The sequence below is a fragment of the Stegastes partitus genome, unplaced genomic scaffold, assembly GCF_000690725.1.
Source record: "Stegastes partitus isolate 25-593 unplaced genomic scaffold, Stegastes_partitus-1.0.2 Scaffold1134, whole genome shotgun sequence".
Lineage (NCBI taxonomy): Eukaryota > Metazoa > Chordata > Actinopteri > Pomacentridae > Stegastes > Stegastes partitus.
The window spans coordinates 60388-88023 of record NW_007578865.1 but is presented as its reverse complement, the minus strand read 5'-3'; the positions used below and the strand labels follow the sequence as shown (position 1 = coordinate 88023).

Sequence of the window (27636 nt, the reverse complement as noted above, 5' to 3'; positions counted from 1 at the left end):
TGAACTTGATTCTAACATTTATTTTCTATCCCTTCAAACTTGGTGGGCAGCTGGATAAAAAGCCCTAATCTGCATAACTCTGGAGTCCTCCATGTTTGCTTCTTGTCATACCTGTGCTTGACGTGGGCGTGGCAGCTGAGGCTAACGGGGTGAAGAGGAAGCGCTGCACCTGGCCGTTGGGCAGCGCCGCCTGCATGAGCTGCTGTCCGGGTCCTGGAATGACGGTGACCCCATGAGGTATGACCTGCAGCTGGCCGGTGGTCTGACCCTGTCCCTGAACCATCACCGTCAGCGCCTGCTGCGTCCCACCAACTCCAGCCTGTCGATCCACCGCCGACCCAGCCTGCTGCTTCTGTGGGAGGCAGAGCAGGAAGAAAAAAAGGCATGAAATCACATTTTACAGTTCAGTCTAATCCAAAATAAATTGCCTGTAGTGAATCATTTTGATTGTATCTCATTATCTAAAGGATTGTAATCCCTTTTTCCCCCCACAAAATCTTAAATCTTTTCACAAGTTGGTGGAATTTGTCAAACCAACTTTGCTAACGCTGTGTGAACAAAACAAATAACATTCAAAACCTTCTGCACTTAAACCCTGAAAAGCTCCAGATGAAATGACTCTAAATGGTTTGGAAACAGTGCCACAAACTTCTGTATGGACTTCGAAGAATTTGCAACATATGTTTTTTTTTTTTTTTTTGTAAAATAGTTTCTATATTTTGGGATATGTTGGCTATTTTTGTACCAAAAGGCAATCTGAGAACTGAGTTTTGATCTTCGGTTGGACTCAACGATGGTTCAGAGATAAACCAGAGAATGCCATCGTGAAAATATCCCAAATGCCACTGGACGATCAAGAAATCTCTTCTTAGTTGCATTTTGTGCTTTGAGTAGAACTTCTCCCACAGATCAGAACATTTATACACCCAGTATCTGCTATGTTTTAAATGTGACATTTTCATGATGGCATTTTCTTGCTCATCTTTGCTGGTTTTTGAGTTTTAAAGCCCATTAGATAATTAGATTTTATACTGAGCTACACAAATAAACTTGACTTGTGAAAGGCCCGATGAAACCACAAGAAGCACATTCTTTCCGTTGAACTCTGTGAACTCACAGCGAAACACAGCAGCTTCCTAATAGCACTTATTTAGCATGATTAAATAGTAATTTTGAATATTTTACCATCCGAAAATGTTTTTCCTTCTCCCTGTTGTAAAACCCAATATGTAAATAGAAACCCATGTCTACATACGAGTATCTACAGACCCATAATGAGAGCTGTATGGAACTGAGGCTGCCAGTTACGCTCATTTACAGGCCACACTGGTGCTTTTTTCCCCCCCAAATTTATCTGCTAAAGACATTGCCATTTGGAGACTGTTCCTTTCTGGAGCTGCACACGAGGTAACACAGGACATCCTGGAGTTTCTGCCTCACAAACCTGTGTGAGTTGGGTGAGCTGTGCCAGGGTGAGTTTAACCTGGCCCTGCCCCTGAGCCCGTGGGGTGCCGGGTGGTGTTTGGCCAGCTGCCTGTCCAGCTGCGTTGGGGCTAGCCACTCCCTGACCGGTGACTGTGGCGACCGGGCTGGCAGCAGACACTGCCGTGGAAACTGCCTGGCCGCGAATGATCTGTGTCACTACCTGCTGCCCACCCTGACCTGGAAGAGAACAATGTGACAAATTTAGCAAGCAGGCAACACACATGTCGTCACGGGAGCTCAAGATTCCACTGAACCGGTGGTCGGGGTGTCAGTAGTTGAGTGAGAGACGCTCATACAGAAACATACCACGCAGACAGGTACTGAAACAGTTTAGTTTGCGGCCAAACTTGCTGTCAGTATGCATTTATTCTTGGAGGGTAAGCTGGTCTTCGTTTGGCTGAAAAGTATGAAGAGTCCATTACCTTGCTGGACCACGAGGGGTGTTCGGAGTATCGTCTTTCCCATCGCTCCTGTCTGCTGGATTGGGGTTCGAATCACTGTCATTCCTGGACGGATCTGACCACCACCTGCCAGAACCTGAGAGATATTATCATAAATGCATTAGTAAGAAACTATTTTAAAGCCAGCAGCTACTTTTTCATAGTCAGAGGCCAAAAAAAAAATCCAGGTTGGGTTACCTACAGTAGGAGCACGTCTGGTGTTGATATAAAAGCTAAGAACAGTTCAGCACAGTTTCATTATAGCCCACACACTCACTGCTCCTCTTTGATGTCTAAATACAGAATCTAATACAGAAAACTCCACATACTATAGTAGAAAACAAAAGTGATGTTCCCAGCTGTGCAAACACGGTAGAAAATGTAAAACAATCCAAAAAAAAAACAACAGAATTGAAAGAATTACAGAAAAAAATAAAAAAAGATGACACTTGTACCTGCTGTTGGGAGCCTGGTGTGTTGGGCCTGATGTTGAGCGTGGTGGTGCGGGGCTGGAATGTGGTGTAGGTTTGGGCACCGCCTGCTGTACTGGATGGGATGATACCCAACACTTTCTGCTGAACCACACCTGCAGAGGGAAGTAGGAAGAAGATAGCAGAGTATGAAGGATGAGTGGAGAGAGGAGAGGGACATTTACACAAGTAGCATATCAGTCCGAAAAATCTGTCAGGATTAAGTTGTAGGTGAAACTCAGAAAAACTGGTACTAGATCCTTCTTTCTTCAATTAGAATTAACCTTCCATTTCTGATCTTTTCACCACATGGACACAGATATATTTGTATCTGGAAACACACATCTGTGGTGACATTTTCCGAAACAATCAAATCAAAACTGAATCAAGAAGAGCATACCGGACACTCTACATTCTAACGCCACTCAACTTATCTGCACCTATTTATGTCATTTGCACATCTAAGCACATTATCATTTGCACATTTCTGTATCTCCCTCCTATATTCTTGTAAATGTTACTGACTTTTCTTTCCATATTATAGCACACTCACATTCCCACCTACGGACAATTTAGAATCACCAATTAACCTCGACATGTTTTTAGACTGTGTGGGAGGAAGCCGGAGGACCTGGAGAGAACCCACGCTGCACGGGGAGAACATGCAAACTCCACGCAGAAAGATCCCGGGTGTCCTCACCGGGATGCGAACCAGCGACCTTCTTGCTGTGAGGCAACGGTGCTAACCACTGCCCCATCTTATTTTATTTTACCTTCATTTTATACCCTACTCTAATATTCTGTGTTGTCTTTTTGCTTTTGTTTACCCCCTCTGTTGAACATTCATGCTGCTGCAACAACTGAATTTCCCTCTGGGGATTAATAAAGTCAGTGTAAGCATTGGACAAGAGAAATATGCACAAATGTGTGGTAAAATGCAACAAGGAAGGTTTGGAGAATAACGAAATGCAACACTTAGATTACGTAGGATCGCTTGTTGGCTTGTTGGATTGTTGGATTTAAAGTTCTCAAACACCCCGAATACAATCACTGACGCCATGCATGTTTGCTACAAGTAAGCAGTTGTACAGAAGTCGTGCATTAACACAACTCGATTCATTATTTGTGGGCTTCTCTTTTTGCTGCAGAAGCAGCTTTTGATCGCAGCACTTGTAAATATTAGTCGAGCAGGTAAACAAAATCTTCAAAGGCTACCTGAAAGCTTAGTTGGGTTTCCCCCAACATACCTGAACCCCCTCATAAATTATACATGAATTCACATCCTACTTCTTAACTCTAATCCGACAAAGGGAGCGTTTCACATTTGTTCGCCGGGCCCTCGGCCTTCATGAGCTCACGTGAAGCTGATGGCAGAAATGGAAAACCATGAGAGTGTGGCTCCTTTTTCCTCTCTTGAATTCTTGCTGCGGTTTCTCGACCGCAACCGAGCAGGTAAACCTATACATCAAGGGTTTCCCTCTTCAAACAGGGACGTTAAGCCCGGTCGTAAGACTGGGGAGTCGCTGCTCTGCTCACACACATCAAACATGCTTCTCTATGGACTGGCTGTTTGGAGAGGTCGAGGAGTTGGGACTCCGGAGAGTGGAGAGGTACGCGTTTATTCAAAAAGACGGAGGGAAAAAAAGAAAAATGGAATCCTACTATAGAGGGCTACCTGTCTGGGAAGCAGACCTCAGGGTAAACTTGTTTTCCTGCCTAACTTCCTTAAGCCCTTCCAAAACAAACAGGGCACCCAACAGTCATGCTGGATAAATACACATGTCCATTAAATGGTTACACTCCACCTGAACTTAGTTTCTCCTTCATGGTGACTTCAAACGTAAGAAAAATCACTTTCTTTGTAAGCCTCTGTGAATATCATTCTTTTCATCTGGTGGCTGCAGTGTTTTATTGAAGCAAGGAAATATACGTTTACTGTATTTTTATAGTCATCATTTTCATCATCTTGTTTGACGATGAGGATTTCTTCTTCACAGTTATGACAAACTTGACAGAATCAAATGGAAAAGACACAGATACAGTCGTGAAAGTTGCTTAACTACCACATAATCTTTTCGTATCTTATTCTGTTCGCCGAAGCAAATTTTCATCTCGAAAGCGCGCATTTCAGTTTCAAAAAAACATCAACAGCACGCAGCACGTAGTCACCCAACAGATCTTGAGAATACGGAATATGAGCCGCACGAGAGCTGTCAGCAGCTTTAATGAAGCGTGTCGACATGACAGGCCGCTGAGCAACATCCATCATCCGACAATTTGAGAGGACCACAGACGGGCCTGGTGGTGCTCAGAACAAACCGTCACCCACCGTCCGCGGCGTCAATATTGACATTTTTTTTTAAGAAGTTGAAAAGCACTTAAGATAGTACAATTTTGAATCCGCAGTCTGGATTGTGAACCTCAGACTACACAAGTCTACCATCCCTAAAACCATCCAACCAAAATAACAGCTTCCTATTAGATTTCCATGCCGACGGGACACAACCAGACACGGTGCGCCACACCAAACTGAGCTGCTGACTCATGAGGTTGGCACACGGCGGGCACCACAATGGGATTTGCTGCAGACCAGTCGCACAAAACACGGGGAGCGATGGGCTGATGCTGAAGCGTTTTATACATTTGGTGGCAACTGGAACCAGATGGAACAAAAAGTTTTGCTTACAGGACAAACCAATGACTAAAGTTCATTATATTTACTAAGGTCAACTTAACATTTTCCACACACGCGTTCATTTATCTGTCTGTCTCTCGTCCGCATCCTCTGTGCTCCTGTCGTGGCTTTTATATGAGCTCATGCATCGCAAACAGAGTCATCACTGGGCAAATATTGGGCTATAAAACGCTGCGTACATTTGATCTATTCTAAGTTGTGTTTAGTATATAAAAGATAATTACACACTACCTTTAATTCCCTCTAAACCTGCATCAACAAGCTATAAACGCAAAACCGACACATAATCACTTAAGCTGATGCAGTTGAGTGCGTTTGCATCCAGCAGCACAACATTAGCGTCAATTTGGAGTTGTGTTTCTGTCTGAAAGTCCAATGTTGGCTTTTATTTTATCACTGAAAACAGCTGCCTGCTTGCAGCCAAAAACAAGTGGTGACAGTGAAACCGAGCTATAAAGCTCTGCGCAGCTTAGGGAAACTGGAGTAGGTGATAATGTCTCTGTAAGTTCATCACTACAAGCGAATCCTTTCACATTACACGACTAAACCACTGTCGTAAAACAAATACTGGCAATGGGGATTTCATTTTAATTCTTGCCATTCTTTCATTTAGACGAAGCACAATGTTTCAGGGCAAACCGATAACATAAATCTGACATCTAAACCAACCAAGTGCAGAAGATTTCAAGAATGGAACTCATGGCTTTATTAGGACCATGGTAAAACTGTGACAGCTGTGTGACTGATTCTGAAACGAAAGGGTGGATGGAGTGTGTTTAATAGAAAACATCTCTGTAACGCTACAGTTTTTTTGTAAGCTGTGCGGTTTTAAAACAGAAAAAATATCCACTTGGCTCACCGACAGCGGCCATCAAGGACAAAAGGAAAGTCTCATTTGTGCCGAATTCCAAATATTTGAGCCTGCAGTAGTTCATTCGCTGTAAACAACATCCACAGCGAATGAAGGCGAGTTCAGTCCTCCTAAAGCGCCGTGCATGTGGTTGGCATATGAAACTGCTTACAATGGCATCCAATTAATGAGCCAGATCTAATTAGGCTCCTCCGACACATCTTAAATGTCTCAGGTGCGGGTTTGAGGTGAAGCAATGAAAACAAACATGCATGCATCCTGACAGGGTTGTGGAGCGAAAGAAGAAACGTCTACACTGTTTAAATGTAACTTCTGCCCTCCGCCTACCTCTGAGGTGTGACTTATTAAAAACCAGCCGTACCTCCTTGTGAAGTTGGCACGTTGACCGTGACGATCTTGCTGTTGGCGGGTAGCGGCAGCTTGGTGGTCACAACCTTTCCGCAGGCTGAAGTTCCTGTAATCTGGAAAGTGTGCCCGCCAGATGTGGCCACGGTGGTCTCCGTGCCCGCTCCTGGTGAAGCAAACAAACAAAATAAAAGAACAGTTACTACTCTAAACTCTCTCAGTGATTCTGATAAACCCAGTCATACGAATGAAAAAGACGCTTTATCAGAATTTGTTCTGACATTATCCGTTCCTTAATTTAGGTTAAAACAAAGATCCACTGTCTCATCCCGCTGCTCCAAATACTCGCTCTGTAATGTACCTTGCGTGCTTTGACCCTGCTTGACCCAGGTGGCAAATGACTGCTGGAAGTTCTTGTTCTGCTGGAATGTGACGGGGGTGCCCATCTTGGTGGACAGTACCACCTTGGTGCTGGGGGTGCCCTGGCCCGACAGCGAACCCACGATGACTTTGGGCGTGACGGCAGGAATTGCAGGAGTCCCTGCTGGCGTGGCTGCGATGGAGCCTGGTTTCTGCTCGAGACGTTTCTGAGACGGTGAATGAAGCATGTTATTACGAATGAATGGGTAATATTATCAGTTACGGAATTGGTATCAAACAAAACAAACACATTTATCAGCTGTCTTTATCATCAATGTGTTTACTTATTAAAATATCTCTAGTAGTAATTAATGTGTCATCTGTTGTCTTGGACCTAAGATTAAATTACCCAATGATTGAGAAAATCCCCACTGCTACGCCACAATATTTACTCCCACAAAAATGTAAGCCTTACTTTAACAAGTGATAAAAAGAAAAGGCTCACTTAAATGATTACAGAAGAATGAACACATATGTGAACTCACCTTGGCCTGCTCTGCTGCCTGAGCTTTCTCTTTCTCCACCCTAAAAAACAAAGAACAACTTTAAGACTTTTAAAATTTGAGATAAACAGCACTTTAAAAGGCAGAATATTTTTTTGGGGAAAAAAAGTTTCATTCCAGTCATTCAAATGCATGATTTACAAGTTATTAAGTGGGTATGATGATTGGGGTGATGAAAGGTAAACACTAGAAAATAGGTCAAGCATCAGTTTAAAACAGCTTTTTCACAGCCTCCATTTTGTTTCACACAAGTTTGGCAGGACAAGGCCAAACGAGAATATTTGGACACACCTACGAAGACAGTAGATCGCCTCCCTGATTAAAACCCGACTCTCCGGTATGACATGTTTACAAACTGTGCGGTCCATGTGACCTTAAAGCCTCTGACCTTTCTGAGAAGGCTCTAATTTCCCAGAGGTCCAGTTCCTCTTCAGCCACCCAGGTCTCAATCACCACTGGACCAGTCTGCTTGGCGGGTTCAGGCTTCTTGGGGCGCAAAGCGCTGGAGCGCAGACCCTTCCTCTGAGGGGTGTGGGTTTCTGGGATGTTGGACAGGTGGATGAATCAGTGACACAAATTTGGAATGTTTGTGAAAAAGACGTGTGTGTGTGTGTTTCAGGTAGACATTTCAATCATGAAAAATAGATTCATGATTCAATACTTTTAACACTACAAAAAAATGTGATAGATACAGAAACAGATGAATGAATTCATTGAGTTTCCGCAGTTTACATCATGATTTTGTCAAAGTGGCCAACTTCTAACCATTTTTCTGACTTCGATAAGGAAAAACAACACTGCAAAAATATTGATTCCAAGCAGATTCTGTTTGTATACACCCTTAAACATATCTGAAGGGGATTGTACAAGTCAAAAAAGGTGCATTTTTACCTTTTGGAGTCTCAGGCACTCCAAGCGGGCAGATGATTTTGCGGATGCAGTACTCTGAGCGAATGCCGTAAGGTCCCACATCCCGGCGCTTTATGATCTCGGTGGTGGTGATTTCGGTTTCTGACGTCTCTGTAGCAATGAGTGGGGATAGGGCTGGGTCGGTACGGTGATGAGGAGGAAAGCCCGAGAAGATGGAGGAAATGCACTCCAACATAAAAACACTGATACCCAAATGTGACTCAAACCGAATATTTTCTTTTGCAGCCCATTTAGAGGATAAATAAATATAGAAAGACGCAATTTAAAGTGACAATTTTGTGCAAGTTTTTGATCGCCGTGTTGGAGCAGATCTCAGCAGCTGCATCAATTTTCCACAATTTGCATTAAAATGTAAATAAAAATGCAACCAGTGCAGGTAATTAAATAAATACGATTTAAAAAACAGCTTATAAAGAAACTTAAAAGATTCAAAGTAGTAACATTTAGAACAAAAACTAGAATTAAAACCACCCTCAATACCCAAACTTCAGCACGATCAAAGCTGTAGCTGCCACTTCTTTAAGAGCATCTATCTGAGCTTTACAGGAAAATAAATGACGCATGTATTTGATGATTTGGATGGATAGGAGGGTCTACCTGTACGTGTGGTGCCGACAGCAGCCGATGGTTTCACGGCCATGTCGTCCCATCTCAGGCAGGCCCACAGCAGCCTCAGCATGAGGCTCACTCCAGCCAGAGACTTCACCGTCTGCAGCCGATACCTTGATGCAACACCCAGAGGTTCACGTTTTAGTCATGAGAGTAAACATTTCTAGGGCTGGAGGAAATGTCTGCTGTGTACATTTTGATGCAAGTCAACATTTTAAACACTCCTGATTGAAAGAATAGAAGCACGAACTTGGAACCAGAAGAGACAAAGTGAAACAGACTGAAGCTTCGGTCATATTTCTGTCCCTTCACGGCCATTTTCATAAAAGAAACGGAAAAACTAGCCTTCATTATTAATAATTTTTAATGCACTAACATGACCGATATTATCTCTGGATAGAAAAGCACATTAAAGCTTTAATTCACAAAGTTCAAAGTAGAAGGTTATATGCATATTTCATTTTAAATTTAATAAACAATCCAGGACTGTTCTCAGTGGCAGGATGTCATCCATCAATGAGTAAGCTCCTAAACAAGAAATATTCCTTCCTTGCATCATTATGGCCCGTCCTGCTGTTCTGACAATGAACTTGGCACTTGGACACATAATTTAAAACATCTTGAACATGATCATCACCAGGATGTGTGCAAGTGTGTGTGTCTGTGTGTGTGTGTGTGTGTGTGTGTGTGTGTTTAGGGTTTGGTAGTTATTCCTTTAGCCATGTGTAACCACAGGCAGAAAAACACGGCTGGGCTGAAGGAGCTTGGTCAGTGCACGAAGTGAACATCGTGACACCTCTCTGACCACCGGATGATTCATGTCTGCTTCGGAACTCTGAGGTCTGGTCAAAATAACCAGAGGTCGCTGTGTGACACCAGACCCAGAGCTACAGCATCACTCTGGGCCAAAGCCGCCAATGACGGACAGGAAGGGAGAAGACATAACGGACAATAAATCAACAGGGACATGGCGCTCTGACAAAACCAGGAGAAGATTTAAATGTAAACGATAACGGAAAATATTGTTGGCCTTGACCCCATGTTTGTTTTTTTTGTTTTTTTGGTAAATTGCACAAATGTTCTTTTTAAAGTGCAGCTGTTGAATAAGTGTGAAAGAAAAAAAAAAGACATTATAATCTAAGAACCACAAAGCTACACAGACAATAATGCGTAAAATGTCACACTCCTTCTCCGATTATGAATTACATGTTCTTGGAACTAACTGTAGTTAGACGGAGCACAACAGCTTTTTGGAGTCGATTAAGTCGAGATGAATGTCTCAAGAAAAATGGTTATAATTTTTTTGGTTTCGTTTTACCTTTATGTGTTAATTTCTTTAAAAACAGTTTTTCATTTTTCCTGGTTCAACACAGACTAAAAATGGAGTGAAACTGTAAGACTTTTTATTGCAGCATCACTAGACCAAAGTGTCCAATCAGCTGCTGTCAATAAGCAGGTAGCCAGAAGTAAAGCTGAAAACAGGGTAAATGTGAATAATAGTACTCCGATGTCCAGCAGCCATATATTTTGATTTCCTCTTCATGGAATGCACTTTCACTGACCGGATGCTCTTCTCCAAAATATAAATCAACTTAAAAAAATACTTATATGTATAAAAGGGGTGTCTTCTAAATAATGTTAAATATGTTACCCCGGAGTGGCCTATTGTAAAATAATGATACAAGTGAATACTAAATTTTATGCAGGGTTTGAAATGATTAGGATTTTTTAAAAAGTCAATATGTACAAATCAAGTTTGACCGTCAAATAGTAAAATCAATATGCCATATTAAAAATACCATAAAACTTTGACTTAATTTTTTCGGATTTGAATTTCTCACCCCCATTTCAATATCTGGTGTCCAACAGTACATCCGTTGTGACGTCATGTTGCATTCACTGCCTCACAGACAAAAGGCCTCAGTTTAAATCGTTGCCCTTATCCTGTATCCGCTATTTGGATTGCCTTCCTCTGCCGTTTTTGTATCATTACACAAAGTAGCCTGTCCAGTTTCTAGAGCCTCTACATCTCTTCAACAACACCCTCAGAAACAGAGAACACTGAATAGAAAATGTGTGAGAAAGATTAAGTGAGAGAGCGAGCGTACCTCCAGGTGATGCCGAATGTGGGCCTGGGTGAAGGATAAGGCCAGATATCCAGCGCCGGCTTGGCATTGTAGCTGAACACCGGCACCTCGCGGAATCCGCCTCGCCTCGCCAGCACCTTCAAGTCGTCATGAGGCAACACAAAAATGCTCTTCCGGTTGCTCTTGGTGACAAACTTGCGGTAAGAAGGAAGAGCTGTGTCCGAGCGCGTCTTCTTGGTGCGGGAGAATTTGAGGAGGCGCACTCGGCCCTTCGTTGACGACGAGGCCTCCTGGCTCACAGTGATTGAAGACACTGAGGTTTTACCGCCGGTGCCAGTCGTTGACTCGCTGATGGAGGCAGAGAGCGTCGTTTTCTGTTCTTGCTTGACTGTTTCGCTCTGGCTGTCTTCCGACTGTCCGTCGAGCCCGGAGGAACAGATTTTGGTCACAGTTGTTTTGGTCATGGTGGTAAGAGTAGACACTGCGCTGCTCTCCGTTGTCGACGTCACAGGCGTCGTCAAATCTCCGGATGTTTTCGATGGCCCTTTGGCTATCCTCATTTCAGTGGAAACTACCGTGGTGGTGGTGGTGGTGGAGGTCGTGGTTACCTGGGTGATGATGGTTTTGAGAGGTTCCGTCGTCCCGCTGTTACTGTTCTCCTCTGCAAAGTCGTCGCTGAGGCTGGACTCTTCCGCAGAAGGTATAGGAGATGGGGCCATCCTTATGATCTTGACCCCAGAACTGGGTTTGGTCGCCACAGATTGAAAAGCTGATGCACTGTTGTGTTGCGTGTCTATGTTGTTTTCCAGCCTTGAGATCTTCAGTGGAGGTTTGTAATCCTGGTCGAACAACGTTATCTTGTCCTCTACCTTAGAAACTGGACTCGGTTCTTTTTCCCGAACCTCCGTACGGTCATTTACGGAGGCCAAATCTCCATTCACCAAAGGCTTTTGCTGTGTGCCGTCTTTCAACGAGACAACCAGCCCTTGTTGTTCAACTTTACCGATGCTGTTCACCTTGGGCTGGGGCTTGTTGGTGAGCAAACCATTATTTGAGCTCATTACAGAGTTACTCAAAATGCTTTCACTACCCAAGCCATCATTACCATTTACCTGAGGGAGAGGAGAATCTGGCTCAGGAGTACTGTCACCGATGGTTCTACCATGTCCAGTGCCTTGCATATTTTCTTGGTTCTCCTCTGGCCCCATGCCATTTTCCTCTGTGCCCGAATGCACTGAGCTTAAAGTTTCTGGGTTTTGCTGAGTAAGTTTAGCAGGAGAAGTGTTCTGACTGCTGTTTTGATGGAGAACACTGGAAAATGTCCTTACAGTGTCCAATTTTAAGCTGGGTACCTCAGGCCCTGTATTTTCAATACGTGCAGCCTTGGTAACATCTGATGCAACACAGGCTGTTTGTTGCTCTAAAGAGCTATGAATTCCCCCAGCTGTTGTTTCTTGCACATCGGGCAGTTTGACACCCTCTTGCGACGAACTGTCTGAACTAGTTTCTTTAGGCCCCGTAGTCCTTTCTGTTAGGTTTTCCTCTAACTCTTGGGGCATAGAGGTGGTTTGGTTTTGTGGTGAATCAGAGTCTTCACCTGTACCTGTACTACAACTGTCTTTGGGTGTGGAGTCCGAAACAGGAGAAGGAAGAGGAGCGACGATTTTATCTGTAGTTTTAGAGAGCTCAGACGGACTCTGCCGCTCTGCTTCTTGTCCTCTAACTTCTCCTGGCCCTGGAGTTTCTGCTGTGGAAGATTTCTCCTCCACTTTCACAGCGTCGCCCAGTGCGAGCTGTGTCTGAGCGAGAGCGTGCGGCTTGAGTGGCGACCGCGGCCGGACCGGAGTGCTCAGAGCTGGGGCTGAAGTGGAGGAAACGGGCGTTGTGCTCTGGGGTGTGGAGGCCGACACCTGCGGTCTTTGTCTCTCTTCGATTACGTGCTGCTTGACTCGGCGCTCCAGCAGGCTGTCCAGCTTGGAGGACTTGACCTTCTTCTTGTAGGCAATGCGGGTGAGGAAGCCCTTGCTGACGTCCACGACATCATAGTTAAAGGGCCGCTGGGAGTCTTCTGTCGGCTCCTCTTTCAGGGAAGCCTTGTCCTCGTGAACACTGGACCCTGGAGAGAAAACCGATTTAGACTCTTATTCACGTTGACATATAATTGAGACACTTCATCACATTCCCCTTGTAATGTCTTTTAATCAAGTAGGAGAAAGCTGGGGAAATAAAAATATGGGTTTCAAATGATGATGACACTGACAAATTACCAATGTAAGATCAGTCATATTGACCGTGCAACTGAATACAATGTTATTAGACACAAAGTCGCACTCTGTCATACTTCGCTCTTCATCTGACGGTGAGTCTGTGGGATCCACCTCCATCTTTGCTGGCGATTCTACCGCTGACGATTCCTCTTTTTCTTTTTCATCTACCTCTTCTTTCTTTTCTTCTTCCATCCGCTCATTAGACTCTAAACCTTCAGCGGACGTCAGATGATCGGGCTTGGAGAGGCTCGATGAGTCTTGATCTTTTGCCTCACTGCTTAAGGCGGCCTCACCCTGAGCTTCAGGTGCGACTACACTCGGCCGTCGACTCAAGTCCAAGAGGGTACATTTCTTGCCAAGTTTAGCATCTTTGGAAAAACACAGTGAGAAGTGTTATTTTCCATATTAGTCTGTTTTTAAAAAAAGCTACTCATAATAATATAATATAATTGGGCTCTTTAAGAAATCCATAAATATTTGAACTAGCAACAGTTAACAACATAAATTATCAGTAGGGAAAAACAAGAATACAAACTATCTGTCAGGTCTTTGATCGTCTTTTTGGTCAAGTAAACTCATGAGAGCCACATAAGTAAAAATCTTAGTTTGGACGCATCTCAGTACAAATCTGACATCTCTTTAGAAATGGTAACATAGAACTTGATGAGATCCACATCAAAAGAGAGGCTTAATTCCCTGCAGCCCAACCAACACATAAAATTCACATTGTTAAGATAACTGAACAAGATATAAATATAGGCAAAAAAAAACTTTAATTCCAAAAAAAACAAAAACCACACTTTAGGCCCCAAAATCTCCAGTTCCAGACCTTCCAGTTCTTTGCGGTAGTTGGCGTTGGTGTTGCCGGGAAGCCTGGGGACAAAGCGCTGCACATAAGTCCTACTAATCCAGCTCCAGCCCCCGTAGCCCGTAACACGATACTCCTCTCCTTTCTGCTTCCACACCTTTGCACCAGACAAGAAAGTAGACAAAAAAATGAGGACAAGACGGATAAAAAAAAAAAAAAAAAAGGAGAGAGAAACAAGAATTTAAAATGGAGAAAAGTAAATTGGAAGAGACAGAAAAAAGTTGTGGGAAAATGAGAGAGTGACCATATAAGGAGCTTAAAAGTTTAGAGGTTATTCACATAGTGATCACTAATTGCTGAGGGAAATGACTCACAGCAGAGCCCAACTTGCTGCATCAAAGAGCCCTTGATGGTCACTCATGCACACATCCACAACATACACACAACTGTTTCCCACTGCAGTGACTCAGTTTTCCAGACATTAAGTTTCAATGTAGGCGGAGATTAGAATGAAACATTACTACTGTCATCCCATTATGAGTACATGTTTCATGTTGGCTCGGACAATAGGTGGAAGAGTTAGGATGTTATCCTTACAAATCGACACTCAATTTTTTCACTGGTGCAGCTAAACATGGCTGCCTCAGGATGTTTTATAACGTTCCAGTGTCATGGAAATCAACACTGATGCTCAGCTTAGTGTCAGATTCGCTGGGCATGATGACACAGTCTTCCTGGCTAGTAATAAATACAAATGCACAGTGAGGGTGATCCAATCTGATCTGATGTGCTCAGAGTGTATTAGAGTGTTAGAGTGTCTTCCTTCTTGTAGCAAATTTTAAATCTGAAAAGCTGTAATTTGTGGGTATGTATGTGACGTACCTGGTGCTTAATTGGAAAGGTGTACTTGACCCAGGTGGCTTGTTGCAACGTCTCCTCATCCTCCAGCTTCTTTTCCCTCTTCTTCACTTTCTCTTTCTCCTCACGCTCCATGGATGTCATGCGGTTCAACCTGAAAACAGTTTCATGAATTGTCATTTGGCACAGCCTGCAGCTCCTAAACTGGAACTGTTAGTATATTTATGCTAAGACCAGTAGCACAGAGAAGGATGTCATTTCTTCACTGTTAGCCAATTGTACTTTTTTTCCCATGTTATTAAATGTAAATAAACAATCGAGCAGCTTCTCCTTCATGTAAAAGTATGATCAAAGCCCTCCTTACAGATGAGACGATGACAGCTGCTCTTGGAACAGTTCCAAGAAACACTCACATACACACTTGTAATCCAAGTTGTTGAAATGCAAGTCTCTTCTGTTCATAGTTCAGACATATACATACCCACATTCTGGTCCTAACCTTGTGAAATCTTGGACAATCACCTCTTTAAAGGGGCCTCGCGGTGCTGAAGCAGTAGTTGAGGCAGGGGTGGGTGGTGCTGGTGGTGGACTTGCAGTCTAAATATTATGCCTCACAGCCAGGGTGGGCCTTTTGATCTGATCTGGTTATGATCGGCTCTGCCTGCTAAACTGGGCGCACATCCCATGTACATGCACTGAATGCTTGTTTGAGTTTTCTCAAGTATTTGAGTGTTTTACATTTAAACTGAATCTGTCTGTGTTTTGGGAAATTATATCAGTGGGCAAAAGTGCAGATTCATACGCGTACATAGTGTGTACTGTACATACCTACAAGTATAGTATTTATGTACCTGGTATGGCCCAGTGAGTCTTTCCAGACAGGCAGCATAGCCACAGGCTTGATGGCACACTCCAGGATGGCCAGAGCCAGTGCAAACTCTCTGGCCTTGCTGCACATCTGAACAGCTTTGATCCAATTGGTCCTACAAAACAAACAAAAAAACATTTCACATGCTTCAGCCTCTTTTTACTAAGGGTGCTTTCACATTTAGGCTACATTTGGTCATGGTTTGCTTTTACATTTTGGTAAAAACGCCACATTGCATTCATGTCTACATGCAGATTTACTGAACCTTGCTGTCAAACTAAAGCACTAAAACCAATACGCGCTGAACAGTTTGTGTGTCGATACCTGTGTGAGGCCCAGTTAGGGTGCATGAATGGTGCTGGAACATTGTTCTCCAGCTGGATGATGGTGAGTCTCAAAGTTGAGATGGTCAACACCTTAGAGCCGTGGATGGACCCGTTCCACTTGAATTCTCCTGCTGGTGTCATGCAGAGCTTGTGGGAGAGATGCCGCCTCTTGTCATGGTCCTGATGAAAATCAAATGAGTAGAGTCAGAAAGACAATTCATTCAACACCTGCCTAATACCAGGTCCAAAACTGCTACACAAGAGGAATAAAGCTTATCCTTGGTAATCAGACACAAACAAACAAGAATTTCCAACTGTGGACAATTTATAATCCCCCTTCCACTCCAATCTGACTTGAATGTTTTTGTAATAACAGGAAAACACCTTTGCAATGATGAGGAGAGGCTAAAAAGCCCAGAATAGTATTGGAACCACTAAGCCAGCATGCAGGCATGCATTTCATGACAGATATATTCATGATAATCTTACTATTGTATTGCCTGGCACATTAATGAGTATTTATAACAAACATTCAAATGGCAGAACCAGCAATTTGTCATGCAGCTTACCTCTCTGTGCTGGTGCTTGTTGAGGGCCAGAGCATTGGAGCTGTACTGGTTATGATAGACGCGGTATTTGCCTTCCTGACCGAGCTTGAAGTATTGGCAGATGGTCCCCTTCATGACCACCTCCTTGCTGCTGCGTGTGCTGACACGGGTGATGTCACCTTGGGCATTTACTACCAGTACCTAGAGAGGAAAGCAAAAGAACTCATTGCAACTAGATGCTGTGAATGAAAAAAAAAAAAGCTGTCACTGATTTGCAACCTTGAAATGACCTACAGTTACTACTTTATAATAATGCATCTAAAACACTGTTCCTTCGAAGATACTTAGAATCCTTGATGAGGGGCCGGTTGTGTCGTTGTTAGGCGCTGTGTTAACATTTTTCATGTATCACCTGAAAGAGCAAACTCATTTCTCACCTCTTTGCCCTCCTTGAAGCCCCTGTTGGCTTCGTGAACAGCAGCTGCAACCTGTTGGTTTTTCAGCTGGCTCAGCTTGCTGTCCGGGTTCCTCAGCCGGGTCACCATGCGGGTAGCGGAAGACTTCTTGCTGCCGAGACCTGCCGTGTCACCGTTGGTTGAGTCTTTACCGTCCCCTGGAAATGCAATGCCAAGTTCAGTCAAGCACAGAGGGAGCTGGTGATATGATGTACAGAGATTATTAAACAGAAAAAAAAGTTTCATTTCAATGCACTACTAGTCTATTCTGAGGCCTATTAAATACATACAATGTGTAGATGACTAGCACTAGTACAGCTATTTCTGGCATGATTTTGACTTGTAAGGTTAGCTTTCCTCAGTATCCAGTATGATACATATTCTTGTAAAAGAGAGCTATAATCATACAACTAAACAAGATGTAATGATGACTTGCTGCTTTGTCAGACCTGCGTCATCGAAGCTTGCCATGGATGACTGGGAGGACTTGTCAGCCAAGTCGGGGGGTTCAGGGACCCTGGGAGGGGCACCAGTTCCTATGCTGCTGTTACTGTTCTCCTCGCTGGGCTGGGAGGGTTGGCTTAGGCTGGGGACGCCATCTCCACTGACAGGGACAGAATTGGAGTTTTCTGCTACGCAGACAGAAAAGCATAAATTGCACTGACCATTAGCCTGGCATGTCTTAACCGAGATGTTCTGCTTGTCATCAGCCGTCATCAGAGGCATTTTTCATGGACTGTTTTACCCAGAAGGATGAATGCGGTAGCCCAGGATGAAATTGCTGAACTGAAAAAAAACTATGAAAGGTGATTAACACCGACCGATATACATAATAAACTTAGTTTTAGCAAAGACAAACGCTTTCTTGAGACACTTCTAAAAAAAATGTTAAGGCTGTGGCTCCCTCTGCTGATGAGTAATGCATAATACATGCAGCGAAAAGCCAGTTCGAGTGTTGGAAGGGGTCACTTGAAAGCAATGAGTAGCGAATCCAGGCAAGACAAGGCTCCAGCAAGGCTTGTGCATACATGACCACAACAACAAATGGTGAAGCTCTGTAATTGTTAAAAGACCAATATGTGCACATAATCACTGAACAATTTACCCAACAAAGGCTAGAACTAAACAGAACAATATTTAATCTAAGGCGCTGATTACAAGCAAGCATCCAAAGAAAAGCGTTTTTTTTTTTCAAGAGTTACTGCAACAGGCAATGTGAACAGTGTCCCCAGCTGTTAGAAGCCTGCTTCTAGTCATGCTGATTGTAGTGACTGCCGTGTGATTACGAATCAACTCGATGCAATCAGCTTCTCATCCCTTTAGAGTAGAAGAAAGTGTAAAGAGTTGAGGTTGGAAGCGCAGAATGGCTGAAAAGGGTTCCAAGGCTGATTCAAGAAATAACTGGACAACTGAACGAAAAGAAAAAAAAAAAAAAGCCAGCAGATGGAATGAGCGCCACATGCAAAGAGCCAGGCAGGGAAATGATCAAGAGGAACACCAAAGCACTGGGGGTTTATGGTGGAATAAACAAGTCACTGGTGATGCCAGAAGTATGAGATTCATCACCATCCTGTGAAGCGGCAGACTTTGGCAGTGAAGCAGATTCCCAAAAGAAGCTTAATGAGGACAATGTCACCCGTAAATGTTCTTGTGTACCTTGAGCGTTGTTAGAGACCTCCGCATGGGAACATCCGTCTCTCCGAACCTCTACAGTGGAGGCTGGGGGCTTTGAAGCCTCAGTGGGCACACTAGAGCTCATAGTGGTGGTTTGTGTTGGAGAACAGGTAGCTGGGAGTACGGGCCCGTCTGAGATTCTACTGCCACTACTGCCATCTCGGCCAGTGGGCGGCGCTTCACCGACTACAGATGAACAGCAGCAGTATTGTCAATATTGTGGATTTTAGCTGATAATGCATTGTTAACTTAGTGATAATGGCAAAAAAAGTGATGATTGGGGCTGGAAAATGCAATTAAATCAGAAAATTAGGCTACGTATTCTATCTTTGAAACTTTATCTCAACTTCTACAGTTCACTTGCATCATGATGTTTGTGGGTTTGTAATAAATAGCTTATTAATCTGTATAAGAACCTCTTTATTGCACTGGATAGTACAGATCCATAAGAAACATTACCATAAATGAACATAGATTCACTGTGAGTGCCAAACTTGGCACTTGAGTCATGAAAAAGAGGACCAATAAGTGAAATTGATCCTTTAATCAATAACTAATTACACAATTATAGTGATGTTCTTCTTTCTTCAGGCAGAAAATAGAGAATAAGGCACAGGACAGGTACCAACAGCCAGAAATACAGGTTTTCTTGTCTTCTAATCTCATCATTATTTGCTATAAGTACGATGTAAAATTCAAGAAGGCCATAATCACCTCCAGTTTTGACGGCATCCCTCTCCTTTGTAGCCTCTTCTCTCGCCCGCTGCTCCCCATCTTCCCTTGTCAGATCTTTCATCTTGTCCTGCTGCCCCTCACCCTTTAGCTTGGCGTCTTCGTCCTCCCTCTCCAAATCGCTCTCCATCTTCTCCTTCTCCAACCTCGCTTTCTGAGCCTCCTCGGCAGCCCGTCTTTTCACCTCTTCCAGCTCCTCCTCCTTCTTGGCTCGCAATCGCTCCAGGATCTCCTCTGGATGAAAGAGGAAGGAAAAACAAAAAGTGTAATAAAAATTAAAAGGGTCAGCCTGGAAATAGCTCAAGAACCAGTGACGGACAGGGAGCTTCTGTGAAACATGCACTCAGTGGTGAAAGAACAACAACAAAAAGAATTATGTTGAAATCTCATTGACTTGTCATGCGCTGTATGTTAAAAAGGCGCTGCATCACAACTTTTTGAAGCCTCTCGTCAGAAAACGAAGTACGAAAAAACTCAAAAAAAAATTGAAATTGTTCGCAAGTGATGAGCCGTATCGTGGAACAGAAAACATCTAAAGTGAAACTTATAGTATCGCAACTAAATTTCATATCAGTCTCAAGGTATCAGAAATGAATTGATCAAACTGACGACTGATATAATATGAATAAGGAAAAGATTTATAAAAGAAAAAAGAAAAAAAAAGAGACATTTTGGGGTTAAATTATGTCAGACCAAAAAACTGAGAAGACACAGAGTTCCCTTCAAGCAGAGCTCTTTATTTAGACATCACAAACGGTGGCAGCAACACACTGCTTATGATTTGTGTTAGATAATTTGTGTGTACAATGACTGCATTGTACCCTTAAACAGGACCTGAATCCCAACCTACTCTCTATAACAACACTAAAAACTTAGATTATAGAGTGTGGTCAGTTTTAAATTGATCAATCCAGTGTTAGAATGTGAGGCGCCATTAATAAACAGTGGAAGACACGTGGGAGTATGATTCATGGGTGGCATCATTACAGATTAACCCAACCGAGCAATTCTTGTTTATCTGATGTCATCAATTGCTCAATGTCCAAACAAAGTTATGAAAGAAAGCCACATTCATCCTGTCTGATGGTTCCTGTCCTGCATACCAACAGTTTCAGTTAGGAGTGCAAATTTTGAACAATATTCTGAATTATCAGTCAGCAGCAGTACCGATCAATAAGTCATTAACAAGTAATACGAAGTGAGTACAGTGGAAATGACTCCATAAGGCTGACATGAGGCTTGAACTTGACTTGACTTGAAAAATCAGAGAGCTGGCCAGATTCCATTAAGCATCACAGGAGTTTTTGTCATAGTGGCCCTGTTGCTAACCTAACACTCACAATGCTCTCTACACGCCAACATGAACTGCCTATAGTTCGAGTTGCCGCCTCCTCAGGTCACGAGTGTATTACACAGTGAGAACCAGGTACTACAGCTAATCTACGATACATTATCTGACATGCATGTCCTTCATCTTCTACCATATCGGTTAATATACAGTCATGACTTGATAATCCAACCCTTAACAATCTGAAAACCTTGCCATCCAACAGGTTTTTAGGAAAAATGAATGGAACCCATGAAAAATAGCCTTAACATACCGACAGCCTTGGATTCCGACTCCAACATGACATTTTATGTCACAAATAAGGATAACAGCGTATTATCTGACTGAACAGTCCGACAGATTGGCTACGTTCAGACTGCAGGACTTAATGCTCAATTCAGATTTTTTTGTGAAATCCAATTTTTTTGCAAGTTCGTTATGTGTGTTGTATGTGATCTGCTGTGTGAACTTAATACGATCCAACGAGTACCCCGTTACTGCACCGAATGTTTGGATATTCATCATTAATTGGACCTGAATATCCAGAGACCAGAAAGTTCTATTCAGACCAGCCCTACTAGTTATTATAACAAATATTAACAACAAATGACCCTTCAAGCATCAAGCCCTCCTTGTATCTTAACCTCCGTCTTGACAATCCGACAGCCTTGCTATCCGACATAAAAGAAGGTTTTACATTTAGTGTTGCACTATCGAGTCACGGCTGTATTTTCAATCTGTTAAATTAATAACGGCAATCAATTGATTAATGCTTTACACCCCTAATGTGTTACTTTTAATTAAAAACTCGTGATGCAAATTTAAAACAGTGTTCATAAATGACAGTCTGCACTGTTAATCAGGAAATGTCACTGATGTTAAAGTACAGTGGGAATTATTCCACATGCTTTTAGAACTATTTTTCATCATCATGGGCATGTGACATTTGCTTTAAAGCTATCTTGGTCACATAAGCCACTCAGTTCTAGGAACAACGTCCTGCTGTACTCCAGAATATCTTTGATACGTCAGGTCAAGCTACAGGTCATTAACCACTACAGAAGATAGTTTTTTATTAAAAAAACTCCCACAATGCTCTCTGCTTGCCCATCAGCATTATGCGGTACAAGGCACCAGGTGGAAGAACCAGGTACTACAGCTAATCTACAACGTTCCTCATTGTCTCCTTTACTGGTTATTACATTTCTATCAGAGTAATACCTGCATTTATTCAACTAACTCAATCATTAACATCTTCAGCCTTAGTTTCTGCCTTCTAGCACTCTTCTCATATTTTTACTAGCAAAAACCAAGAGAATCAAAAAATCCACTGCCATCTCCCTCAAAAAGGCGAGTAGGAAATGGGAGTTTTGCAGAAGGGTTTTCACTGAATATTTTACCTTGTATTTATGCTTTTAGTGTTGTATTTATGTGTCTTGTGTTTAATGGGTGCTGAATGTGTGTATCCCATTGCTCGCATAACCAAGTTCCCCACTGGAAACAAATAAAGTTGATAGATTGGCTGACTGTAAAACCTCTGTCTGCACCGATACAATTTGTAATATAACAAAGTAGAAAATAGATGGCAAGCAGCTGTTTCAGATATTATCGTGTTCCATCAAATAAATCACTGAGGAAAATTTGAACGGGGGCAGGAGCAATTAAATTCAGGAAAGAATTCTGTCTGTCCAAAATACTTAACTTCTCATACAGACAGATGGCAGGTCTGAAAAAATAAGCTCAAGGAAAGAGGAAAACATCAAAAATGCAAATGACTCAAATCTGTCTTTTATTACTGAGGGAGACATAACTATGTGTGCATGAGTGATGCAGAAGTTTTGATTAAGGATTCTGTGGTCAGGTTGTTTTTGTTCAGCACATTAAGTCTGACTTTGAGTGAGTGTATGCGTTTGTTATGTTGGACATCATAACCATCGGTGTCCATTCGGTCATCTCCCAAATTGGAAATTTTGCATCAGATAGAACTAACAGCTCTCTTTTGTCATAAAACAAGCATTTCCAGCTTGTTCTTTCTACCACAACTTTTTCAACAAAGATCATTTCCCCCTTCGTTTAAACACCGATTTGCAGATGCAGTCACTATTTCCTAACAAACCTGAAAGGAAGAAGTCTGTGAAGATTCTCAAGTCATCCAGGTCATGGTTATTCTGGTAGATTAATGGTAGCAACTGGACTTGCTTGAGTTCCTTGAAGACGTTTCACCTCTCATCCAAGAGGCTTCATCAGTTCTGACAGACTAGATGGGAGTTCCAGATACTTATATCCTTAAGGAGCCATTAACACCTGAGTACAGATGTTGGCCAGGGAGGACAGATGGTTTGAGAGAGGGGTGAAAGAAGCCGTCTATGTCAAACTGGAAAGACCATCCATCTCTCACCTGTTTCAGTCAATTCAGTTCAATTCAGTCCTAAGATCTCTCTCCAGGAAGATGAAACCACATTCACACCTAGCCACAAAAGACCCTGACGAGCCCCACTGTGGCAGAGGGAACACTAATGACCCATATAACGAGGGGGAGGAGGAACAAACCCCCAATTAAAACCGAAACTCAGGTGTTAATGGATCCTTTAGGATATAAGTATCTGGAACTCCCAACTAGTCAGTCAGAGCTGATGAAGCCTCTTGGATGAGAGGTGGAACGTCTTCAAGGAACTCAAGCAAGTCCAGTTGCTACAATTAATCTACCAGAATAACTTAAAAGAAGAAGAACAATATTGTATAATGACAAGATGATAACCCGTTGAGAGCAAGGAAACATGTACATTTTACGTGAGAATCATAAAATGACTGTATAAACTAAAACAAACTACATTTAATGAAAGCTGATGTTAGCTACTCGGCTTTGTTTGATGTATTTCTGGATTTCCAGTCTTGTAGATGAGCTGTCAGAACAGGCTCCAAAAGTTAGGAGGGAATGCATTTTCTAGTCATAAAGTTTTTTTTCTTTCTTGCACTTTTTTTTCTGACTCAGAAATTGTGTATCTTTGTAGCAGTTGTAATAAGTTTGCAACACGCATCTTGCCACTGAGGCTGCTGTACTGTGTACTCTAACCAAAGAAACACAAATATGACAGTGCTACAAGGATGAACAATTCTGCTGTCAGTTTGAAACCGTTTGACGAAAGCTGTATTTATTCATTCCAGTGTCAAACTTTTTTTTTCTCTGCCTGTATTGTCTACTTCCCGGGGGTAAAGGGAAAAAAAAATAATAAAAAAGATAAAAGCTCATTGTCAGAGAACATCTTTAACTTATCTGTGCACAGCAGATGCTTCTTAGAACTGCGAGTTTCCACTGCATCAAAAGTTAACACAGCTCATAACGACGCCATTTAAAGGGTAGAATTTTCCAAAACATAATCATTATGAACTTCCACTGCACAGCGAACTGAATGCTATAAATACGACGTGCTGTTATGCGCTCAAATGTGCATCATTTTAATCAACACAGAAAGCCGACAGATTCGCAGGGCTTTGGTGGAAGCCCTACAGGCAGAAGGGAAAGGATGAGGGACTGAGGGGAAGCTCAAGTGTTGGACACGAGCCAGACCGGGACCAGAGTAAGGTTACATAATAGCTGGGTTGATTCCTATGGCCGAGCCATCTATGACTGGGTGGCATTCATGATTACTGGCAAGAAAGTAGGCAGAGGAATGAGGACACAGTGACAACAAGAAAGAGAAAGAGGAAAATTATTTTGAGCTTAAAGAGATCCTTCTCTCCCTGTCAGCCATGATTGAATTCAGTGACAGAAGCCATCTGAGAATCTCAGGGCCTGTTTTCTGAAAAAGACAAAGAATGATAAGCTTTTTTACCATTGGCAGCGGTGAAGAAACACTTGTTGCTACCACGGGCCTTGTTGGTTAGGTCCTCGGTGATGTCCATATGCATGTGCACCTCGTCTCTTATCTCCTCCAGGGCTGCATACAGGTCGGCCTCCCAGTACTCCTTATCCAGGCAGTCTATTAGCTCGGCCAGCTGGACCTGGGAAGAACAGAGTTTAGGAAGAGTTTAATGAATGCAATACCTTACACATCATTCGTTCAGTTTTCTGACGGCTTAACTGGCTAAAAACAGGGAATGTGAGGATGCATTTTAGTAGAAAGAAAGAACACGGTGGTGACAGACATACATATTGTATGTAAGAAACTAAAATAAAGTAACAGGAAGATAAAGTGATTACATGTGATTCTGTTGTGGAAATACAACCCCAGCAAGGGAAAAAGATGAGTCCCATTTACCTTGGTGCTGTAGTACCAGATGGCTTTGTCCTCCTGCTCACCATCCTCCTCTCTGTAGGGGAGACATGAAAAAGGAGGACAAATTAGGTAAAAATTAGGAGGGGCAGAATGAAGAGCGAAAAAGGAGATAAAACTGGAACATGCATGTTCTACATACGTTTACTTTCCATATGCTTTTGTACGGTTGTATTCCAGCTAATGCTGCATGTTTGCCATGTTGCTTGTCAGTATATTGTTCTACTTTCCATTTTAAATTGTACAAATCCCCTGAAGGGTGAAGATTGTATTCCAGGGACTACTTTTGTTACCTTGTAATAATTGTGTGTCACCTCAAATACATTTGCATTCCTTTGCAGTAATGTTTCCTCTAATCCACAGAGCTTTATAGTATTGTGTATCCTCTAGTGGACTGCCGCTGGTTGTGGCCCCATGCGAGTCACTGCATCCTCAGCTGTGGCTGCTCAGACACAGGCGAGTTGCATTTCATTCAGACAGAAAACTAGTGGAGTTAGCTTACAAGCTGCTGCTGAAGCCGGCTGAGACAGATGTACTGTAGATTTGATTATGACTGCAGCCATGGCTTGACAGCTGTCACTGTAATTGTGGCTGTAGCCATGGATGTGCTTTGGCTATTAAAATTATGCCCGTGACACATTCGTTTATCAAGGGTGTGTATGTGTGCAGTGATGGTTGAGCTGGCTGACTGCTGCATTGAAATGACTCTATTTCTGAACTCCTGCGGTGTATTGGTAACACTTCTGTTATAGCAGCACCGCAGACCCAAATAGTTAAAGTAGAGCTGGACATATCCATTGCATCACACTGTATATGGAAGTACAAATGGAGCTGAACTTCAAGCAGTAACCATATCCACAGCTTCAGCCATCATCCCAGCCAGGAAGAGCAGCTACAGCTGTGCTGACAACCAGCGGTGGTAAACTGTCACAGGTCGACCTGAACGATGAGTAATGAGGAATAAATGCACCTTCTCTCCTTTCTGTGGTATCTGCAGAGCATTCCCCTAAACTGGCAGTCTATTATAATTAGACTCACATAGCAACTGTTTGTATGGATCAGTGGGAATACAGAAAAAAACATTGCAAGGAAACACAAAAGTATTCTGAGTAACAAAAAAAAATAGTCCATAAAAAAGTCCCACTGTGACCCTTCAGGGCTTCATAAATTTGTGTGTACTGTCCCAGAGACATGCATAAATAAATATGAACAAGCCATACATTAGCCAGAGACAACAGTGCATCCATCATGCCAGCAGTTATTTTCTGAAGTGTCCCAGATTTTGCCTAAAAGAACCATCCATTAAACATGTTCATTTTCTGGTTATCTTGCTTGATGGACCATCATCAACACAGTAGACCAAGCCAAAAACACTACAGGCTGTTTCTCACCATAGACAATGATCTAGATATTGATTACATAACAACAACAACAACAACAACAACAACAACAACAACAACAAAAAGCATGTGTGAACAGCTGTAAAACACATGCAAGATGCCAGTGGCAAATGCAGAACCAAACGTCCATTGACAAATCGAGTTTTTATTTTATTTTATTTTTTTAAAAAAAGACTGATTTCCTCAGTTGTGCTTCAGAGTTTGTTCTCATGTATCAGTGTGTAAAATGATAGTAGATGTGCAAAAAAAGACTTGGGAGTTGCATTGTACATCCCTACAAACACATATTAAAGCATATATTATAGATCTAGTCCACATGTATTACAGTCACAGGGCCAGTGTGGCTTTAATAGCCTCTACTTACAGGAGCATTTCTACTTGAAAACATTTTTTTTTTCCAAAACAATGATCTAAAGCCAGTGCATGTGATTCCCTGATAGGATCACCTTCAAAAAGGGTTAGCTATGGTAGTGAAGAGATTTATCGGCTCATTTTCAAGCTACTCATCGTAGTAACAGTTTGTTAGATGCTGAAAATAGGCTTCACAAAAACAAACAAAAATCAAGTATTTCATACACTCGTGCTTACTGGGGCATGGCGATATGGTTAAAATAATAATATAATGCCTAAAATAGTCAAACACATTTGAGAAAATTGGTAAGATCTTAATTAGTAACTCATAAATTGTTCACAAATTTTTATAAATCATTTACATTTTTTTAAATGATTGAAACATTGAATAAAAAATCCACCCCTGACGATCATGAAATCATCCATATGTGACTCTTGATTTTACACCACTCAGCCACAACATTAAAACCTCCTGAATACTGTGTAGGTCACCCTCGTGGGTGTCTAAACAGCTCTGACCCGTCGGGGTTTGGACACGGGACCTCTGGGGGTCCTGTGGTGCACCAGGACACTGGCAGCACATCCTCGGGGTTGCAGGGTGAGGCCTCCTTGGATCGGGCTTGTTCTGATAAATCCTGTGCATGCGGGAACAGATTGGGACCTGGGGAGTTTGGAGGCTGGGTCAGTGCTCTGGGCTCTTTCTCAAGCCTTTGCTGAGCAGTTTTTTGTGGTGAGGCGAGAGGCGCTGGGAGCGTGCTTTGTCTGCAACACTGTTTATGTGTGTGGTACATGTCAAAGTAACGGCCACATGAATGCCAGAACCTGATGTCCGTCCATCCATCTATTATCTATACACCACTTAATCCTTACTAGGGTCGTGGGGGGCTGGAGCC

The 27636-nt window shown here is 42.6% G+C and overlaps 1 protein-coding gene across 7 annotated transcripts in view; it reads right to left on the bottom strand.

Annotated features, from left to right (window-relative positions):
• The window catches only part of LOC103368237 (nucleosome-remodeling factor subunit BPTF), a 49894-nt gene that overhangs the window by 15983 nt on the left and 6275 nt on the right, over positions 1 to 27636 (bottom strand). For 4 of the 7 annotated variants that reach the window (XR_520762.1, XM_008296538.1, XM_008296540.1 and 1 more), the window contains exons 3-25: positions 24978 to 25029; positions 24552 to 24720; positions 19374 to 19625; positions 18642 to 18845; positions 17435 to 17617; positions 16968 to 17143; positions 16552 to 16731; positions 15981 to 16162; positions 15640 to 15771; positions 14813 to 14942; positions 13952 to 14087; positions 13197 to 13490; positions 10877 to 12971; positions 8757 to 8881; positions 8121 to 8249; positions 7618 to 7768; positions 7212 to 7251; positions 6668 to 6893; positions 6323 to 6472; positions 2381 to 2511; positions 1908 to 2022; positions 1445 to 1662; positions 112 to 352 (exon numbers count right to left, since the gene is read on the bottom strand). Coding sequence is in view for 6 of the 7 variants with exons in the window: in XM_008296538.1 (XP_008294760.1) it covers positions 112 to 352; positions 1445 to 1662; positions 1908 to 2022; positions 2381 to 2511; positions 6323 to 6472; positions 6668 to 6893; positions 7212 to 7251; positions 7618 to 7768; positions 8121 to 8249; positions 8757 to 8881; positions 10877 to 12971; positions 13197 to 13490; positions 13952 to 14087; positions 14813 to 14942; positions 15640 to 15771; positions 15981 to 16162; positions 16552 to 16731; positions 16968 to 17143; positions 17435 to 17617; positions 18642 to 18845; positions 19374 to 19625; positions 24552 to 24720; positions 24978 to 25029 (5711 nt within the window). In the remaining variant the exon portion in view is untranslated. The remainder of the gene's footprint in view (positions 1 to 111; positions 353 to 1444; positions 1663 to 1907; positions 2023 to 2380; positions 2512 to 6322; positions 6473 to 6667; positions 6894 to 7211; positions 7252 to 7617; positions 7769 to 8120; positions 8250 to 8756; positions 8882 to 10876; positions 12972 to 13196; positions 13491 to 13951; positions 14088 to 14812; positions 14943 to 15639; positions 15772 to 15980; positions 16163 to 16551; positions 16732 to 16967; positions 17144 to 17434; positions 17618 to 18641; positions 18846 to 19373; positions 19626 to 24551; positions 24721 to 24977; positions 25030 to 27636) is intronic. The other 3 variants (XM_008296542.1, XM_008296543.1, XM_008296539.1) reach the window with 2 other exon arrangements.